The 17,937-nt window shown below is 39.0% G+C and overlaps 2 protein-coding genes across 7 annotated transcripts; both read left to right on the forward strand.

Moving 5' to 3' along the window:
* The first annotated feature begins 337 nt into the window (after positions 1 to 337).
* On the forward strand, positions 338 to 9,243 carry nmrk1 (nicotinamide riboside kinase 1). Of its 5 annotated transcripts, none has more exons than XR_009787744.1 (9): positions 338 to 531; positions 1,757 to 1,847; positions 1,992 to 2,040; positions 2,127 to 2,292; positions 2,471 to 2,542; positions 2,629 to 2,735; positions 3,799 to 3,882; positions 3,975 to 4,038; positions 7,741 to 9,243. XR_009787744.1 is itself a non-coding variant. In XM_061767719.1 (9 exons), exons 1-9 carry the CDS (start codon positions 503 to 505, stop codon positions 7,758 to 7,760), a joined length of 693 nt encoding a protein of 230 aa, XP_061623703.1. In that variant the 5' UTR covers positions 338 to 502; the 3' UTR covers positions 7,761 to 9,243. The 5 variants fall into 5 exon arrangements, 3 of the variants coding, with proteins under 3 accessions (XP_061623703.1, XP_061623701.1, XP_061623702.1); XR_009787745.1 differs by lacking the exon at positions 7,741 to 9,243 and adding an exon at positions 5,169 to 5,970; XM_061767719.1 differs by having other exon boundaries at positions 3,799 to 3,893.
* Positions 6,004 to 17,408, forward strand: LOC133475203 (gamma-glutamyl hydrolase). Of its 2 annotated transcripts, none has more exons than XM_061767715.1 (9): positions 6,004 to 7,802; positions 9,355 to 9,535; positions 9,613 to 9,663; positions 9,730 to 9,814; positions 11,385 to 11,523; positions 12,863 to 12,969; positions 13,066 to 13,159; positions 14,547 to 14,684; positions 15,812 to 17,408. In XM_061767715.1, exons 1-9 carry the CDS (start codon positions 7,691 to 7,693, stop codon positions 15,928 to 15,930), a joined length of 1,026 nt encoding a protein of 341 aa, XP_061623699.1. In that variant the 5' UTR covers positions 6,004 to 7,690; the 3' UTR covers positions 15,931 to 17,408. The 2 variants fall into 2 exon arrangements, with proteins under 2 accessions (XP_061623699.1, XP_061623700.1); XM_061767716.1 differs by having other exon boundaries at positions 6,006 to 7,802; positions 9,421 to 9,535.
* The last annotated feature ends 529 nt before the right edge of the window (positions 17,409 to 17,937 follow it).

Consider the following 17,937-nt stretch of genomic DNA (forward strand, 5'->3'; position numbering starts at 1 on the left):
GTCTACACCACTGCAAACTATAGCAACAATGACTATTAAAAAAAAAAAGTTAAATCAACACCTCTGAACGTGTCAATCAAATGTGAACATTATTATCTTCATAAAAGTAGCGTTCTTGACACAGTTCTTGTGTTGAAACTTATTTGAAAAGTAACAGACGTTGTTTTTAGGATGTTTTCATACGTTTCATTTAAATGTATATATTCTATATGATAATACATTGCAATGATGTATAATTTCTTATTTTAATTTTTTCCCATATTTATTTATTTATTATTTACGACGGGGATTCCTGAGTGACGTCACATTTAAGCCAGCCAATCCCAAGAGTCGGAAGGCGGAAGCGCAAATGTTTAGAGTGGAAAAACTAGAGCGGAGCACGTTACCAGTTTAACTCCTACAGCGTTGTAAATTGTGCATATTTGGTACCATATTTGGTACAGTATGAGCTTTTTGTTTCTGTGGTAGCATAGCAGGCTAATGCTTACGCCCCCTCGCGAATATGAAGACACTCATTGTGGGAGTGGGTGGGTGAGTTCGATCACTTTTTTTTTTTTCATAAAGTGCATGTTTTCTTGCATGTTTCTCATTGGTGGCTGGAATAAAGATGGCAATGTTTCCATTTCGCAAAAAAAAAAATATAAAACTGCAGAATCTTGGTGACACTGAAAGGCAAGTGAAACAGTGAAAGTGTCACAAGTTGGATAACAGCAGCATGTGACAAACGCGGTCGAATGTATAACAACTGGACAAGTGTGTGCTGTGTAACCTTTAAATGAGACATGTTGTGCATTTTAAAACAATTCCCAGGGGTCTGAATAACATGTCTGTGATATGCTTTTGTCAATAAACAGTACTCCAAAGGTCCACAATGATAGCAGAATTTACACACACCCTAATTTTGACTTGCTGAAATTAGCCTGTTTTTAAGTCTCATGCAAGTGAGCAACTATATACAATGCCCCATACACAGTTGGGCCAATGGCTAGTCTGGCTTTTGTTACCATGACAACCAGAAGCAGAGCCTCAGCCTCAGTGAGGCTTTGAGGGCTGCCTCTTGTCATCTTGCCTCCAAGTGTATGCGTAACAGCGGGGTGGATCGCGATGGCTAGTGTACGCTACACTGGGTGCTTTCCAAAGTCCGGAGTGTGGGTAAAAAAAGCGAGTGTATGTAGACTAAAAAAATATTTTCACTCGTGGAGGCAGCAGTCCCTACACTACACTGTGTGTATGTGGCGCATGAACACATCACCAAACACAAATACCCCCCACCGCCGCCACCATGCCGGCAACTTCACCCAGCAATCAAGTAATTGCTGCTGATCAGAAACGTTAGCTAATGCTAATCTGCGCATCCAACGAAACTCAATGCAGCTCTGCTTACCATTTGGTTTGGACATGATAGCATTGGTGTCACACTGGTGGGGGATGTGGGTGTTTCTGCTTGGTAGTGATAGTGTAGTTCAGTGGCTGGACGCTTGAAAGTGACTGTGCCAGCCTGGTTGATCTTGTCACGGGCAGAGAAACTCTATGGAGGTGGTTATTATGCAAATTAGCCCCACTGTGGTGAAACAGTGAGGCGGAAGTGCAGAACAGCTTGCTCACAGATATATTTTCAGACGTAGGCAGATAACAAAAGACCGAGTCCCCTGAAAATTGAAATTTACTGTAGTTAGAATTTGCACCATTTGCTTTGTACTTAACTTTAAAATTGTTTTTTTTAAATTCATCGTGTTTTGTACTGTCCTTCTTTAAGAATGACCAATGGAGGAAAATCCACTCTTTCCAAAACTTTACAAGAGAAGATACCCACCAGCTGCATCATTGCACAGGATTCATTTTTTAAGGTAGACTTATTCAGGGGTGGGGAAACTTTTTCCTATCAGGATCGATTTCACTTTCCATATACTCCTTTGGGAAACATACTAAATGTATGAAAAAAAACATCCCCAATCCCCACCCTTTATACGCTCATGGTGTCTTTTGTTCAGGATGATTCTGTGGTTCCTGTGGACGATAATGGCTTCAAGCAGTATGACAGTAAGAACACTTTTATTCACAGTGGAATCTCTGAAGTCTAACACAATAGGTGCTCGACTTCAAAAGTTTCCGTGTGACCCGTCTAGCGCTCGACGCTCTCCACATGGATGCCATGATGAGCCGGGTTGACGCCTGGCGAGGAGACCCGCAAGCTTTCCTGAGAGAAACCGGTCAGACTGCGGAGAGGATGACGTTGTCAGCTGACCACGTGTTTGTGCTGATCGTGGAAGGCTTCCTAATATTCAATCACAGGTTAACAAGGACAGCAATAATGACTTTACTGCTGCATTCTACACTAATCACAAAATATTAGGGATGCTTGGTGATATTTCTGGATAAATCTAAAATGCACTATAATCTTTACAACTGAACAAAATTTGGCCTTTAAACATAAAACAACTGAATTGAAGAGTTGGACATATGTTTGCAGACCTTTGAATGAGCTGATGGACAAAAGATACTTCATGGAAATACCGTACGACATTTGCAAGGAGAGACGAAGGTAAGCGCTTTTATTCCTGTTATTTTCTTTGTGGACATGTTGAATAATATTTAAACACATGGACATTGCTTGTGTGTAATGAACAGTTTGAGGGTATACAAGCCGCCTGACCCTCCAGGCTACTTTGACGGACACGTATGGCCCATGTATCTGAAGAATCGGCAGAAGATGGAGAATACGGTGGTGGGAATCGGTGAGTCTCTGTGTGTCCGCTGAAATGAAGTTATACGGGGTGCTCCCCCCAAAATTGGCATCATTTCACAGTTAATAACAGATCATTCTCGCTTAAACGATCTCAAATTTTATAGTTAAATCTTCCTTAACTCTTCAAGTACCACCATCATTACCCATTTAAAATACAGGAGCGCCGAAGGCCTAGTGTTCATGAAAGATAAGGAACAGGTTTTATTTTTAAAAAGTTTATTTGATTTTATTGTAAGCCAATGTAATGAAGATTAGCCGAAGTAAGACAGAATATATGTGCATGAATGAGAGGGGTGGTGGGGGAAGAGTGAGGCTACAGGGAGATGAGATAGCAAGGGTGGATGACTTTAAATACTTGGGGTCCACCGTCCAGAGCAATGGTGAGTTTGGTTAGGAAGTGAAGAAACGGGTCCAAGCAGGTTGGAACGTGTGGCGGAAGGTGTCAGGTGTGTTATGTGACAGAAGAGTCTCTGCTAGGATGAAGGGCAAAGTTTCTAAAACAGTGGTGAGGCCAGCCATGATGTACGGATTAGAGACAGTGGCACTCAAGAGACAACAGGAAGCAGAGCTGGAGGTGGCAGAAATGAAGAGGTTGAGGTTCGATCTCGGAGTGACCAGGTTGGATACAATTAAAAATGAGCTCATCAGAGGGACAGCCGAGGTTCGATGTTTTGGAGACAAAGTTAGAGAGAGCAGACTTTGATGGTTTGGACACGTCCAGAGGAGAAATAGTGAGTATATTGGTAGAAGGATGATGAAGATGGAGCTGCCAGGCAAGAGAGCTCGAGGAAGACCAAAGAGAAGGTTGATGGATGTCGTGAGGGAAGACATGAGGGCAGTTGGTGTTCGAGAGGAGGATGCAGGAGATAGGCTCTCATGGAAAAGGATGACGCGCTGTGGCGACCCCTAAAGGGACAAGCCGAAAGGAAAAGAAGACGATTGTAAGTCAATGCAACAATATGCAGTACTCGTACCACTAGTGATACCTGGACAGAACTTTGGGAATCCTGTATAATAAAGTAAATCACACTTTATTTGTGTGCATTTTGCAGTGTTTTTGGACGGAATGAAGTCAAAGGAGGAGCTGATGGCTGTTGTATTTCAAGATGTTAGTCAGGAAATAAATATGCTGAGAGGTGAATTGCCTGTGAGTTATGTACATAGAAGCCTTAACACGCTCAAATACATGTTTAAACATAATGCAGTTATTGTTTTTACTTATTTACAGAGTAGGATTGAAGAGGGAGCGTCGATTATTTCCTCCGCTCCTAATGAATTGGAAGACCTCAGTGGTATGTGCACCTAAAAGGACCAAACTAACTCATTTACAGTATGTGGCAAAATGTTAACATCTTTATAGATTGTCAAAAAAATAAATAAAATAATAATAATACTAGTAAACATGACTATGCCTGAGCATAAATGTGGGACGAATACAGTTTAGTTTAGCGTACAGTATTTGTCATTGTGTTGTTTGTCTTTGAGATGTTTAGGTGTTGTCTTTGTTTTATGAAGGAGTCGTAGGGCCAGAGTAAAAAAAAAAAGTAAAATAACATTGTAACATAAATTACAGTGGGTACGGAAAGTTTTCAGACCCCCTTAAATTTTTCACTCTTTGTTATATCGCAGCCATTTGTTAAAATTATGTAAGCCTGTTCCCAATTAGCCTGTTCACCTGTGCGATGTTATAAAACAGGTGTTTGATGAGCATTCCTCAACTTTCTCAGTCTTTCTTGCCACCTGTCCCAGCTTTTTTGGAACGTGTTGCAGCCATAAAATTCTAAGTTAATGATTATTTGCTAAAAACAATCACGTTTATCAGTTTGAACATTAAATACCTTGTCTTTGTCGTGTATTCAATTAAATCAGAATCAGAATCATCTTTATTTGCCAAGTATGTCCAAAAAACACACAAGGAATTTGTCTCAGGTAGTTGGAGCTGCTCTAGTACGACAACAGACAGTCAATTGACAGAGAACACTCTTGAGACATAGCGACATTGACAAAAAACAGTCACTGAGCAATACAGGGTTGCTAGTTATCTGCTAATGCCGGTACATTTATTTATTTTTTTGACAATTGTGCAAAAAGATGCAGAGTCCTCTAGCACTTAGAGCAGTTTGAAAGACTAATATTGCAATAGTCCGGTGCAATGACCATTGTGCAAAGGGCGCCGAGACTGCAAGCGAGTTGGTTGGTTGAACATGATTTGCAAATCATTGTATTCTGTTTTTATTTATGGTAAACCCAACGTCCCAACTTCATTGGAATTAGGGTTGTATATAAGACCTTGTAGCTCACAGTGCATGTCAGAGCAAATGAGAATCATGAGGTCAAAGGAACTGCCTGAACAGCTCAGAGTCAGAATTGTGGCAAGGCACAGATCTGGGCAATGTTACAAAAATGTTCTGCTTCACTTAAGGCTCCTAAGAGCATTGTGGCCTGCATAATCCTACAATGGAAGATGTTTGGGACGATCAGAACCCTTCCTAGAGCTGGCCGTCCCGCCAAACTGAGCAATTGGGGGAGAAGAGCCTTGGTGAGAGAGGTAAAGAAGAACCCAAAGATCACTGTGGCTGAGCTCCAGAGATGCAGTCGGGAGATGAGAGAAAGTTCTAGAAAGTCAACCATCACTGCAGCCCTCTACCAGTCGGGGTTTTATGGCAGAGTGGCCCGACGGAAGCCTCTCCTCAGTGCAAGACACATGAAACCCCGCATGGAGTTTGCTAAAAAAACACCTGAAGGACTCCAAGATGGGGAAAAATAAGATTGTCTGGTCTGATGTGACCAAGATAGAAATTGTTGGCCTTAATTCTAAGCGGCATGTGTGGAGAAAACCAGGCACTACTTATCACCTGTCCAATACAGTCCCAACAGTGAAGCATGGTGGTGGCGGCAGCATCATGCTGTGGGGGTGTTTTTCAGCTGCAGGGACAGGGAGACTGGTTGCAATCAAAGAAAAGATGAATGCGGCCAAGTACAGGGATATCCTGGACAAAAACCTTCTCTAGAGTGCTCAGAACCTCAGACTGGGCCGAAGGTTCACCTTCAAAAAAGACAATGACCCTAAGCACACAGCTAAAATACCGAAGGAGTGGCTTCAGAACAACTCTGTGACTCCCTGACTTAAACCCAATTGAGCATCTCTGGAAAGACCTGAAAATGACGACCCACAACATTCACCATCCAACCTGACAGAACTGGAGAGGATCTGCAAGAAGAAATGGCAGATGATCTCCAAATCCAGGTATGAAAAAAATGTTGCATCATTCCCAAAAAGACTCATGGCTGTATTAGCTCAAAAAGGTGCTTCTACTAAATACTGAGCAAAGGGTCTGAATACTTATGGCTGTGTGAAATTTCAGTTTTGCTTTTTTAATAAATCTGCAAAAATTTCAACAATTCCGTTTTTTCTGTCAATATGGGGTGTACATTAATGAGGGGAAAAAATGAACTTAAATGATTTTAGCAAATGGCTGCAATATAAAAAAAAGAGTGAAAATTTTAAGGGGGTCTGTATACTTTCCGTACCCACTGTAAGTTACGAGACTAAAGTCATAAGAATTAAGTCTTATTATTAAGAGAAAAAAAAGAATAGAGTACGAAGATAAATCATGTTATATGGTCAAATTATGACTTCTCTCGTAATAATACAACTTTATTTTTACAAATAATGTTTTGTCACAGAACTTTTTTCACTCACTATTACCAATTTATCCTCATGGGAGTATGATTTGTTTTCATAAAATTATATTCTTGTAAAACAAAATTTTTTGTCATAAGATTACAACATTCACTCTTACAACTTTATTCTTAAAGATTACAAACTTATTATTTAGGATGATGGCTTTATTCTTTATTCTCCTAAGATCTAATTCAATTGTGACTTTTCTCTTACTTACTACTACTTGTAAGATTCAGTTTTTCTTGTAATATTGCCCAGTGGCTGAAGCCCCACCCAAAAAAAAACTTTTCAAATTATTTAGTATTATGTTTTAATGGAATCGTTTTATTGTCTTAGCCCCCCCACACCCTAAAGCTGATCTTCAGCCCCTAAAGCAAAGTTGGGTTTCCACAAAATGCAGAACCCCCCCAACAGTCAAATTCCGACTCTTCTCTTACTATTACGAGTTTTTCTTGTAATAATACTACTCAAATCTATGGATCAGTTTTTAATCTTAAGGGTTTTCTGTCAAATTACAATTGCTTTTTCTCTTAACGTTAAGACTTGTTCTCTTTGCCATTTTACTCTCAGAAAGTTTTTTCTCGTAATATAACATCTGTAATCATATTTACGATGCGACTTTAAAAAAAATCTTTTCACAATGGCCTTAATTCTCCTTTGTAAATGTATCTATGAATCCAAGCAGTAGATTCCAACAGCTAAAAAAAAATACATTAAGGCTGCATCACCACTGAGTGACCGTGTTATAAGCTTATTCATATATTATGAATAATAAACAATGAAAACAATACAGTACAATTGTTTGGCTGTTTTTTCTACTTGTTGGTCCACATTAGAGAAAAATATATCAATTTCTAAATTAATTACATGTGAGAAAATGCTTTGTGTGGAGAAGCAAAACATCATTACTGCTATTTTTCAGCGACATGTTTTATTGCAAAAAAGAGAATAGATTGTTGGGAAAAAATGACTTGCAGGGAACAAACAGTTTAGGTTGTAAATGTAGGCGAGTGCTTCTGCAGAGAAGACCTTGCTTTCTCTCACCTTTTACCACTGGCAAAGCACAAACTTCCCTATAAGCAAGCATGTTCTTCCTAAAATCCACACTGTGCAGTATGTGTGCCTGTGATTAGTCAAATGTCCACTCGCTCCACTTCCTCATTCAACTCAACATAACACAACTTCAGCATAAACTCTCTCCTTTTGCAAGACCAATTTGCTGAGGGGGTTGATTCCTCTGTGAGAGTTAAGGCTTCAAAATGCGATTGTGCTCTTTTTTATGTGTCCTTTTTATCTGTGGATGTTTGAGTTCTTACCAGGCCAAGCTGATTCGACACAAGCAAAACATTGTGAATGATAGACCTGTTATTGGTAAGTACAATACAAGCAGAGGTTACTGCGTTAAGGCCAGGGGGCTGCAGTGTCCCACCTTATCCAACAGATTACCTTAACTTGTATTTTATAATTTGATATAGAATAGTGATTTAGTTGTACGATTAATGTGTTTAAATTGCCAAGTTTCACTGTGCTTATTGTTCTGTTGCTGGTGTGCTTCTCTCCTATTGTCTGTCCTACTTCCCATTCCTGTTGAGGCCTGTACTTTTCATAGCAACACGCAAACCTGCAAACTGCATATTAATTTATTAGCTAAAAAAGTGAATTTTAATGTAAAAATTTAAAACAGGCGGCACGGTGGACGACTGGTTAGAGCGTCAGCTTCACAGTTCTGAGGACCGGGGTTCGATACCCGGGCCTGCCTGTGTGGAGTTTGCATGTTCTCCCCGTGCGTGCGTGGGTTTTCTCCGGGCACTCCGGTTTCCTCCCGCATCCCAAAAACATGCATTAATTGGAGACTCTAAAATGCCCGTAGGTGTGACTGTGAGTGCGAATGGTTGTTTGTTTGTATGTGCCCTTCGATTGGCTGTCAACCAGTTCAGGGTGTACCCCGCCTCCTGCCCGATGACAGCTGGGATAGGCTCCAGCACGCCCGCGACCCTAGTGAGGAAAAGCGGTTCAGAAAATGGATGCACTTTTAAAGCTGCGTTTAAATTTACAAAAATAAAAATGTAATTTGTATTTAAAAAATGCTTTACTTTTTAAATTAAAAAGCAGGGTTGTCATATTTATTTATGATACATATGTCACAATCAGCTGGAACGGTAGACGACTGGTTAGCACATCTGTCTCACAGTTCTGGGGACCGGGGTTCAAATCCCGGCCCCACATGTGTGGAGTTTGGAAGTTCTCCCTGCGCCTGGGTGGGTTTTCTCCGGGCACTCCGGTTTCCTCCCACATCCCAAAAAAACATGCGTGGTAGGTTGATTGAAGACTCTAAATTGCCCATAGGTGTGAATGTGAGCGCAAATGGTTGTTTGTTTCTTTGTGCCCTGTGATTGGCTGGCGACCGGTTCAGGGTTTATCCCGCCTCCCGCCCGAAGATAGCTGAGATAGGCTCCAGCAGCCCGCGACCCTCGTGAGGATAAGCGGTAAAGAAAATGGATGGATGGATAAAAGCCAAACTATTTAAAGGCATGATTTAAATCGAAAAGCTAAACATTGGAAACTGGTATTTAAATTCATTCATTCATTTCCCGTACCACTTATCCTCACTGTGGTCGCGGGTGTGCTGGAGCCTATCCCAGCTGACTGCGGGCGAGAAGCGAGGTACACCCTGAGCTGGTCGCCAGCCAGTCGCAGTGGTATTCAAATTAACATTTGCAGATAATTGATGCCCATTGCCCATTATTATTGCACTGAAAAAAAAATCTTGAATAAGCAGGGATAAACTGCCAATAAGTCTGTTCGTGGCTGGTCCCCCCCCCCCCCCCCCCCCCCCTCCCCCCAAACAACAGCAAAGAGGAAGAAAAAGGGAAAATAATGGAAACTATTTTTTAACATTTTGAAAAAATTATTCTGCGAATAGGCCGAACCGTGAGTATGCAGAGGACTACTAGACTTGATTTTTGCGCTGGCTCTCGTGCCCTTGCAGGTATTTTGACTCAGATTGTTTCAGATGAAGTGATGAAACAATATGGGAGCACATACATACCTGCCTCCTACGTCAAGTACATTGAGTCGGCGGGCAGCCGAGTGATGCCTATCAGGTCAGTTGTGAACATTTGTGGCCATTAAAATAATATTTGAAACTACAAAATTTTTCTCTTCATCTTCACCCACGCAGACTGACTCTTACCACTGCTGAGTATGGAAACATATTTAGCAGGATAAATGGGTACGCAAACATTAATTACATCAGCAGTGATCCGTCTCGTGCGCTGACTCGTGATTTGTGTTTCAGGCTCCTGCTCATCGGTGGAGCCTCCAATCTTGAGACATCTGACTTTGCAAGAGTGTCAAAGATTTTTTATCAGCTTGCTCTGAAGGTTAGTAGCGTACTGAACTGGAAGCTATATTTTCATAGTGCCTTACCTCTAAACTGACAATATTCAGTGAATGGTGGGAAGGAACAAAGTACAAATGCTTTGTTAGTGCACTTAAGTAGATTTTTAAGGTATGCGTACTTTACTTTATGACCTTTTACTTCCTACATTTGAAAACAGATATCTCTTTTTTTTTTTGTACTCCTTACTGTCAAAATAGTCGGGGTACTGTTTTTCATCCTCCAGATCACAACACAATGTACATAAAGACAAATACAAGAGGGAGAAAGGGGCAACTGCGATTGAAATCTTAATTGATTGAGATCTTCTACCGATGTATCAGAGGGAGCCCGTGATTGATTGATTGAGTGAGATCCTGGAGAAAAGAATGGGGACAGCAGCAACATGAAGGAACATGAACCAGGGAGCATGAAGGAATATGATGCAAAACATTTTGAGAAGCAATATTCCTGCATACATGGCCTTAGTTAAGATAATTCAAAGCTATGGGAACATGTTTTGAAAGCCTTTGCAGTGTTTTTTTTAAATGTACTTCTCAGTAGGCTACAAGCACTATAGAAGTTAATAAAAGAGGGAAGCTATATTGTGTGCGTATAGCACATACAATTGACTGTAAAAAAAATCTGTTTTTGCTTTTGTAGTTAAGTACATTTCAAATTCCGTACTGTTTTACTTTAGTAAAGGAGCTGAATCAGTAATTCTACTTGTAGCAGAGTTTTTTGGGTTTTTTTTTAACAGTCAATTCAGCTTTGGTTTCATTGGACCATAACACATTTTCCAGCATATATTTGGGAGATTTTGTAATGCTCCAATGAAACCAAGGTTGAACTATTTGACTGTAATTCCAAAAGGTGTGCTTGGCAAATATACAACACTGCTCATCAGCAAAACCCACCATATCTACACTGAAGGGGGCCTTAGAAAAGGTGGAAACACAACACAAAACATTTAGGCTTCTGCTAGAAAGCAAAAAAAAAAAAAAAAAAACATTTTTGTACAGGTTATAGGCCGGATTAATGGTAGAAAAAGTTTCGTAATAATTTATCTAGGTCTCATTTTTCTTTATATCACTAAAAACCTGACATTTGAACAAAACAGGGGTGTGCAGACCTTTCATATCCATGCTAAGTACAAAGAGTGAGTACCCTTGCCACCGCTGATCAGATCTCATGACAAAATACATGGATAACATTAGCTACACCCGCACAATCTAATGAGATCCAATACAACAACTGTATTCCTAATACTCAGAACATAATAATACTTACTGTAATTCTGAAACTTTTAGATTGGTATTAATTGACATTATACCTCTCTGACAGTGTCAATCAAAAGTGGGAATTCATATCTTTGTAAAAGTGCAAACTGTCCTTTTAGATGCAGACAAGTCTACCTAATACTGTGACTTTTGAATATATTGTATTATTACCGGTAATTGTCTGTCTTTTGAGCTTTTTTCCCCAAGAACAGACATTATGACAGTTCTTAGAGTGTTGATGATTAAAGCACCTTTTTTGAAAATGCTAATGGTTGTCAAATGTGCGCACTACAGGCTAATGAGGCAGGAGACCACTTCCCAGTGTGGGGTACGTGCTTGGGCATGCAGCTGCTCACTGTCCTGGTGTCCGGCCATAATTTCTTGACCAAAGCCACGGCTGAGAACGTGGCCTCGCCTCTCAACTTAACACGAGGTTTGTCACTTAATTGTCTTATTGTATGTCTAATGGGTTAGCACATCTGCCTCGCAGTGCTGAGGTATGGGGTTCGACTCTCAGCTTCTGATCCAAGGTGTGTTTATGTGTTAAATAGTAGTACTGCATCCTACCACTTAGTGGAAGCAGAGAAAAACTTGCCACAATTCTTACCATTTGTACACTTAGTGGACACATTAGGTACACTTCAACACTACTGTAATGACATCAAACTAAAGCTGCATAAAGATAATTATGCTTAGTTTTGATTTATACGTTCAGATACATTTTAATTGAACATCGTTTATTATTCCTATTTTCATGTATCCAGCCATAGTAAGTCAAGAATATACTAAGCAATTAAAAGAGTGGACAACACAACAATGCTACAATAATGTGGCTATATGTTGCATTTCAACTGCACACAAGCAATTATAAGAAGTTGGAACATGTTGTATTTGTAAATCATTTCAGAAGTTTAGGTAATCAGTATTTAAAGTTGTACAAATTGTATTGAATGGTTGTAAGTAGGTTAAATACATATTTTTTTATTTATTTTAAAAAATAACAAAAAGTTCAAATAGATGTGAATAAATTACTCATTCATTCATCTTCCGTTCCGGTTATCCTCACTAGGGTCGCGGGGTAAATACAAATAAAAATGTGTTGATATATAGTTTTAATCAACAAATGTGTTCCGTTTGTATAATGTTTTAACAATGACAATAATTTAGTCCATAAATGGATAGTTTGTTAAAATAAAAAAAAATTAGAAATCTTTCTAAATTAATAAATGAATACTTTAAAAAAACGATATATTTAGAATAAACTGATCATTTTAATACTTATATTACTAAGAATGAATGCAAAAATCAAATTTAATTTAAAAAACTGTATAAAGTTGAAATGCCATTTATAACTTTAAGACTGTAATGAATGTACTCTAGGTCCAACACAAAATGCAAAATTACAAGGGAGTTGTAGCAAATGATGTACCACTGTTGTGTAGTTTTGTAGACACGAGGGGTGAGGGGATACATTTATTTCTTAATCAGTTTATTTCTAAATCAATTTGTAGCATGGCACTCTGAAGTTCCTGCCAGAGGGCAACAGTTCATATACTAGTCTGTATGCACGACATGTGATGGCTGTTGTGGATGGCTTTTGCGGTGATACAGAGCTGCGTGCCTTCACACTTAGGCCCGTGTAATGTTGCTCAAGAAGCTCGTACAAGTATTAGAAAAAACCTCTCGGTATGATGGCATGCAATTCCGCACCACTGACTGCATCTCAAAAAAGCCGCAGCTAATGAAGTGTCTCTTAATTGTTTCCCTCACAGCGGCCTTCTCCAGTCGCATGTTTGCGGGCTTCCCTCAGGAGCTGATGAAGGCTTTGCAAAAAGAACCTCTCACTGGTCAATTTCACCACTATGGACTCACATTGAAAGTAGACCAAAACTCTCTAGCTGTTGTCAAATAAAACATTCTTCAATTTATGTTATTCTGTTTTACTTAACGAGTGTTGTTAATATGTTGTTCCCAGGCCTTCAAGCAAAACTTAGAGCTGCAGGATTTCTTCTCCCTGATCTCTACAAATGTTGGTGAAAATGGAGTAAACTTCATCTCAACCCTCGAAGGTTTGTAAAAAATGAATAATCTTACCCAAATAGGGGTTGAGTCGACTTTACTACTCTGCGTCGACGTTTGAAGCTTTCAGTCGACTAATGGCTAATGGCGTTTTTGCCAGCGCGTCTTCCAATCGGCCGATTTACAGAGGACCGTTGTACTGTGCGAAAAAGAATGTCAATGACATCATCGATTAATCGACTTCAACCGGCTTTCATCGCATTATAATCGACTTGAGAAAGTGTTGAGAGTATGGAGAAGGCGCTTTTGCACAGAGAATGGTCCATAAAGGCATGCTTGGATGAGTTTGCTGACCACCTTTTTTCACGCGCACAAAAGTGTGATATGCCCACAAAAAGTTACAATGTTATGATAAAAAAAATATTTTTTTAAATCATGTTATTTTGAGAAAACAAATATTTTGGGAGAATAAAGTCATATTTTTCAAGAAAGCAGTGGTAATCGTAACAAGAACAAAGATGTATTCTGTCTGGACAAAAAGTCAGAATAAGAAATAAGCAATAAGTGGTATTTTCCATAATAAAGTCATAACATTATGATATTAAAGTAAAAGTTCAACAAGGGAATAAAGTGATATTAAGTGAATTTCAAAAAATACATCTTTATTCTCCAAATTTTATGCCTTTCATTCTGGAAAAAAATGCCTTTTTTCCTCTATAAACAACAACATTTGGCTTTTGTCAAAGGAAATGCAGGTTTGTCATATTTATTTATGATACATATGTCACAATCAGCCGGCACGGTAAGCGACTGGTTAGCACATCTGTCTCACAGTTCTGAGGACCGGGGTTCAAATCCCGGCCTCACCTTTGTGGAGTTTGGATGTTCTCCCCGTGCCTGCGTGGGTTTTCTCTGGGCACTCCGGTTTCCTCCCACATCCCAAAAACATGCATGGTAGGTTAATTGGAAACTCTAAATTGCCTGTATATATGAATGTGTGCGTGAATGATAGTTTGTTTCTATGTGCCCTGCGATTGTCTGGCGACCGGTTCAGGGTTTACCCTGCCTCTCGCCCGAGGATAGCTGGGATAGGCGCCAGCAGCCCGCGACCCTCGTGAGGATAAGCGGTGAAGAAAATTGATGAATGGTTGGCTGTCACAATCATATTAGCTCATTTAATTGGGACAAAGCTAAGGTGTTATTGATTTCATTAGTACATTGGGGCGCCGATCCCCATATTTAGGTGTGCAGTTTTTAAAAAGTTACGGCATACATTATTGCAAATTATTTTGTGAACCACCATACTACAGCTCGTGTAGCTCCTGTTTTCTTCCACTTTCACTTCTTGTAGGTGGAATGCCCACGTGTCCCGATATTTTTGTCCATGTTTTGAATGCAAAGCTCTACAAACAATATATTCATGTGTTCTAATTGCAGGCAAGAAATACCCCTTCTATGGGGTGCAGTGGCACCCAGAGGTCAACTGTTTTCAGTGGGACAGCAGAAAGAACTTTCCTCACTTGCCTCACGCCATCCAGCTGTCGTCACTCCTGGCCCAGTTTTTTGTAAATGAAGGTTAGCCATTAACACGGTCTAACTAATTTTGTCTAATTTTGTGAGCATAAGCGGTAAGGAAAATGGATGGATGGATGGAGTAATTTCCCCCATTGTTGATGACCTGTTTTCAAAAAGAGCCACAAGTCCAAACACTCATACAGCCTGGACTTGGTTATGTTTAAGCTCACCCACCACCATACTAAGGATAAAGGACATATAGCCTCCAGATTGCCTATATTTCACTAACAAGTATTTTTTGCTCAAGAAAATGAAACTGGCCGTAATTTCTGATGATATCAATCCGTTTTGGCGCAATTGGTAAATAACTAGGAACGCCCATTTTTCATCGCCAAAATCGCTACGCCACCATGTCTTAGTCACTAAGACTTGGTGTGACATCAGCGACGGAACCAGAGACCGAATTCGCTGCATAGCCGGTGTGGACAAAGGATTGACTCATATTTTATATTTTGTCGCTGTTGCGCAGAATCCTGGATCGATTTTCACAAAACAAGCCTACTCAAATGTATCTAACATCACTATTTTCACTCAATATTATCGAAACATCCAGACTTTCAATATATTCATCAGAAAACAAACCTAAAATTACTACTGAGTCTATTTTGGGGGGGATTTTTTTCTTCAGACATCGTTTTAAGTTCAGAACTATGGGTTTGAAGTGGCAATTTTCCAAGCATTAGAGAGGCCTTTTTAAAGTTCTATACAAAATGGATGGTTGATGAAATATTGTGATTCTCAAAGTGTGGTACATGGGCTACCTCTAGTGGTACATGAAAGAATCACCAAATAAATAACTGAGTTAATAATTAAGTGAAGTTTTTCATTTTGAACACTGTTGATGTTCAAACTGTGCATAATGTTAAAGAGGGTTGCAACAATTTTAAATATACTTTTATGAATAAAACTGCCTTGTTTTTCGTGAAGACTTGGGCCTACTTGGCTACTGAATTTTTACATTGTTCAATATGGTGATACTTGAAGAGCGAAGTATTTTTGTGGTTCTTGGTGTAAAAAGTTTGAGTTCCGCTTTACGTGAACTGGCATGAGCAAGGTCTTAGTTTGTTCGAAGGGAGTCAAGAGAGGATGTGCCTCAATCACATGAATCTCATTTCTGCTTTCTGCAGGGAGGAGAAGTTTACATAACTTTGATGACCCTAAAGAAGAGGCCTTGACACTGATTTACAACTACACGCCCGTTTTTGCAGGAAACTTCAGCGGATATGAGCAGATCTATTTCTTCTGAAAAGCTGTCCTAAAAAAAAGTCATACTTCACAATGCAGACGAGTCATGCACCACCATGTGACCTCAAAGAAGTTTTTTTTTTTTTTTCCCTGTACTTTGAATAATTGTTTTGTATTCCCATGTTTTTTGTATAGAGGCTCAGACATACTGTATGTAATTATTCCAAATTAGGAGTAGCAAAGTAAAGCAAAGCAAATTTATTTATATAGCGCATTTCATACACAAGGTAACTCAATGTGTTTTACATGATTAAAAGCATTTAAAAACAACTAAAAAAAAACAGTTTATAAACATTTAAAACAAAGAGGAAAATAAATGACGTCACTTATGTTGGCAACTTATTCCATTTGTGTGCAGCATAATAGCTAAATGCTGCTTCACCGTGTTTGTTTTGGACTCTGTGCTCCACTATTTGACCTGAGTGTCGATCTCAGAGCCCTACTGTGTTTATATTCCCTTAGCATTTCTTTCATGTATTCAGGACCTAAACCGTTTAGTGATCTATAGAACAGTAGCAGAATTTTAAAATCTATTCTAAGCCCAGTGTAAAGGCTTTAGAATTGGAGTAATATACTCTGTACATTGTATTCACTAGCAAAGCATTGATTTTGCAATCTATGAAAGAACAAAACTGAAAACAAATCTATGTTATTGTTTTGCTGTTTTATTTCATGCAATCATTTATATATTGCACATTTTTAGGGGGGATTTAATAACATAATTAGTTACTTTTTACATTTTTTTTTAGTTAATATGGGGAATCAAAACATTGCCAGCAAATAACACTGGGGGACAATTTTGAAAAAAAAGAAATCTGTTGAGTTAGATTTTTATGCTGATTAAAACTAAAATTTGCATGCTGATTTCAAAATTGCAGTCAGTTTTTTTTCTAGCACATCAAGTTTTTTTTTATTACGGAGCCCCCCTGGTGCCAAGGTATGAGAAAAATGAAATTCATTGATAATCTGTTACCTCAGTTTAGGAAACTGTACCCTCAGTTTAGTAAACTGTACCCTCAATTCAGTAATCCGGACCATAATTACTAAATTGAGGGTACAGTTTACTGCACTCTTTTAGTAAACTATACCCTCAATTTAGTAATCCGGACCATAATTACTAAACTGAGGGTACGGTTTACTAAATTGAGGGAACAGATTACTAAATTGAGGGAACAGATTATCAATGAATTTCATTTTTCTCATACCTTGGCACCAGGGGGGCTGCGTATTTTCTCCACGGCTTACCCTCCTGATAAGCAAAATTCCACTGATTAGCTGTAGTCAGACTTGCCAGCTGATTACGATTGGACTCATCTATAGCTACGTGGCAACTTAACTGAGAGTGTGTGAGGTGTGTGCAGCTCCCAATAGGTCAGTACTATCAATATCTGCAAACAGAAAGCTAGCATAGTAGGAATTAAGAGGATTTGTGCCATATCCGTTGTAAAACATAATACTGTTAAATAAACATTGCCGTCATGCCTGTTTCTTTCATATTTCATCGTATGTCAATATTTGAAATGTTTTATAAAACAACCACATATCTGTTAAGTACAGTATTTTTCCACATTTTTTTAAATCGGGGATCTTTAGTTAAAAAACCTGACGTGGTTGTGAAAAACTGAGATCAGTTTTGGATTCCGCACCCAATAATTAGTTAAAAACAGCTGTCAGACCTAACTCAACAAAAAATGTTCCCCAGTGTAATTAAAAACGACTTTTTTGTTTTTTTTGTTTTTTAAAAGGGGAATTAAATCCATAATTATTAAATATATTGACTTATTTTATTACTTGAGTTATTTACTTTATATGTGTATATATTTACATACTGTACTATATATATATATATATAATTTTTTTATTATTTTTTTTAAAGTTATTTCTTTTAAAATGGGGTTCATCTGGGCCTGTGGACCTCATAGGGAGGCGGTACGGCTTGGGAAGAGTTGAGTGTCCTCTCTTGACGAATGACGAAGAGGTCAGAGGACGACCACGGATGTCGGGAAAC

Source organism: Phyllopteryx taeniolatus, chromosome 3 (genome assembly GCF_024500385.1).
Source record: "Phyllopteryx taeniolatus isolate TA_2022b chromosome 3, UOR_Ptae_1.2, whole genome shotgun sequence".
NCBI lineage: Eukaryota > Metazoa > Chordata > Actinopteri > Syngnathiformes > Syngnathidae > Phyllopteryx > Phyllopteryx taeniolatus.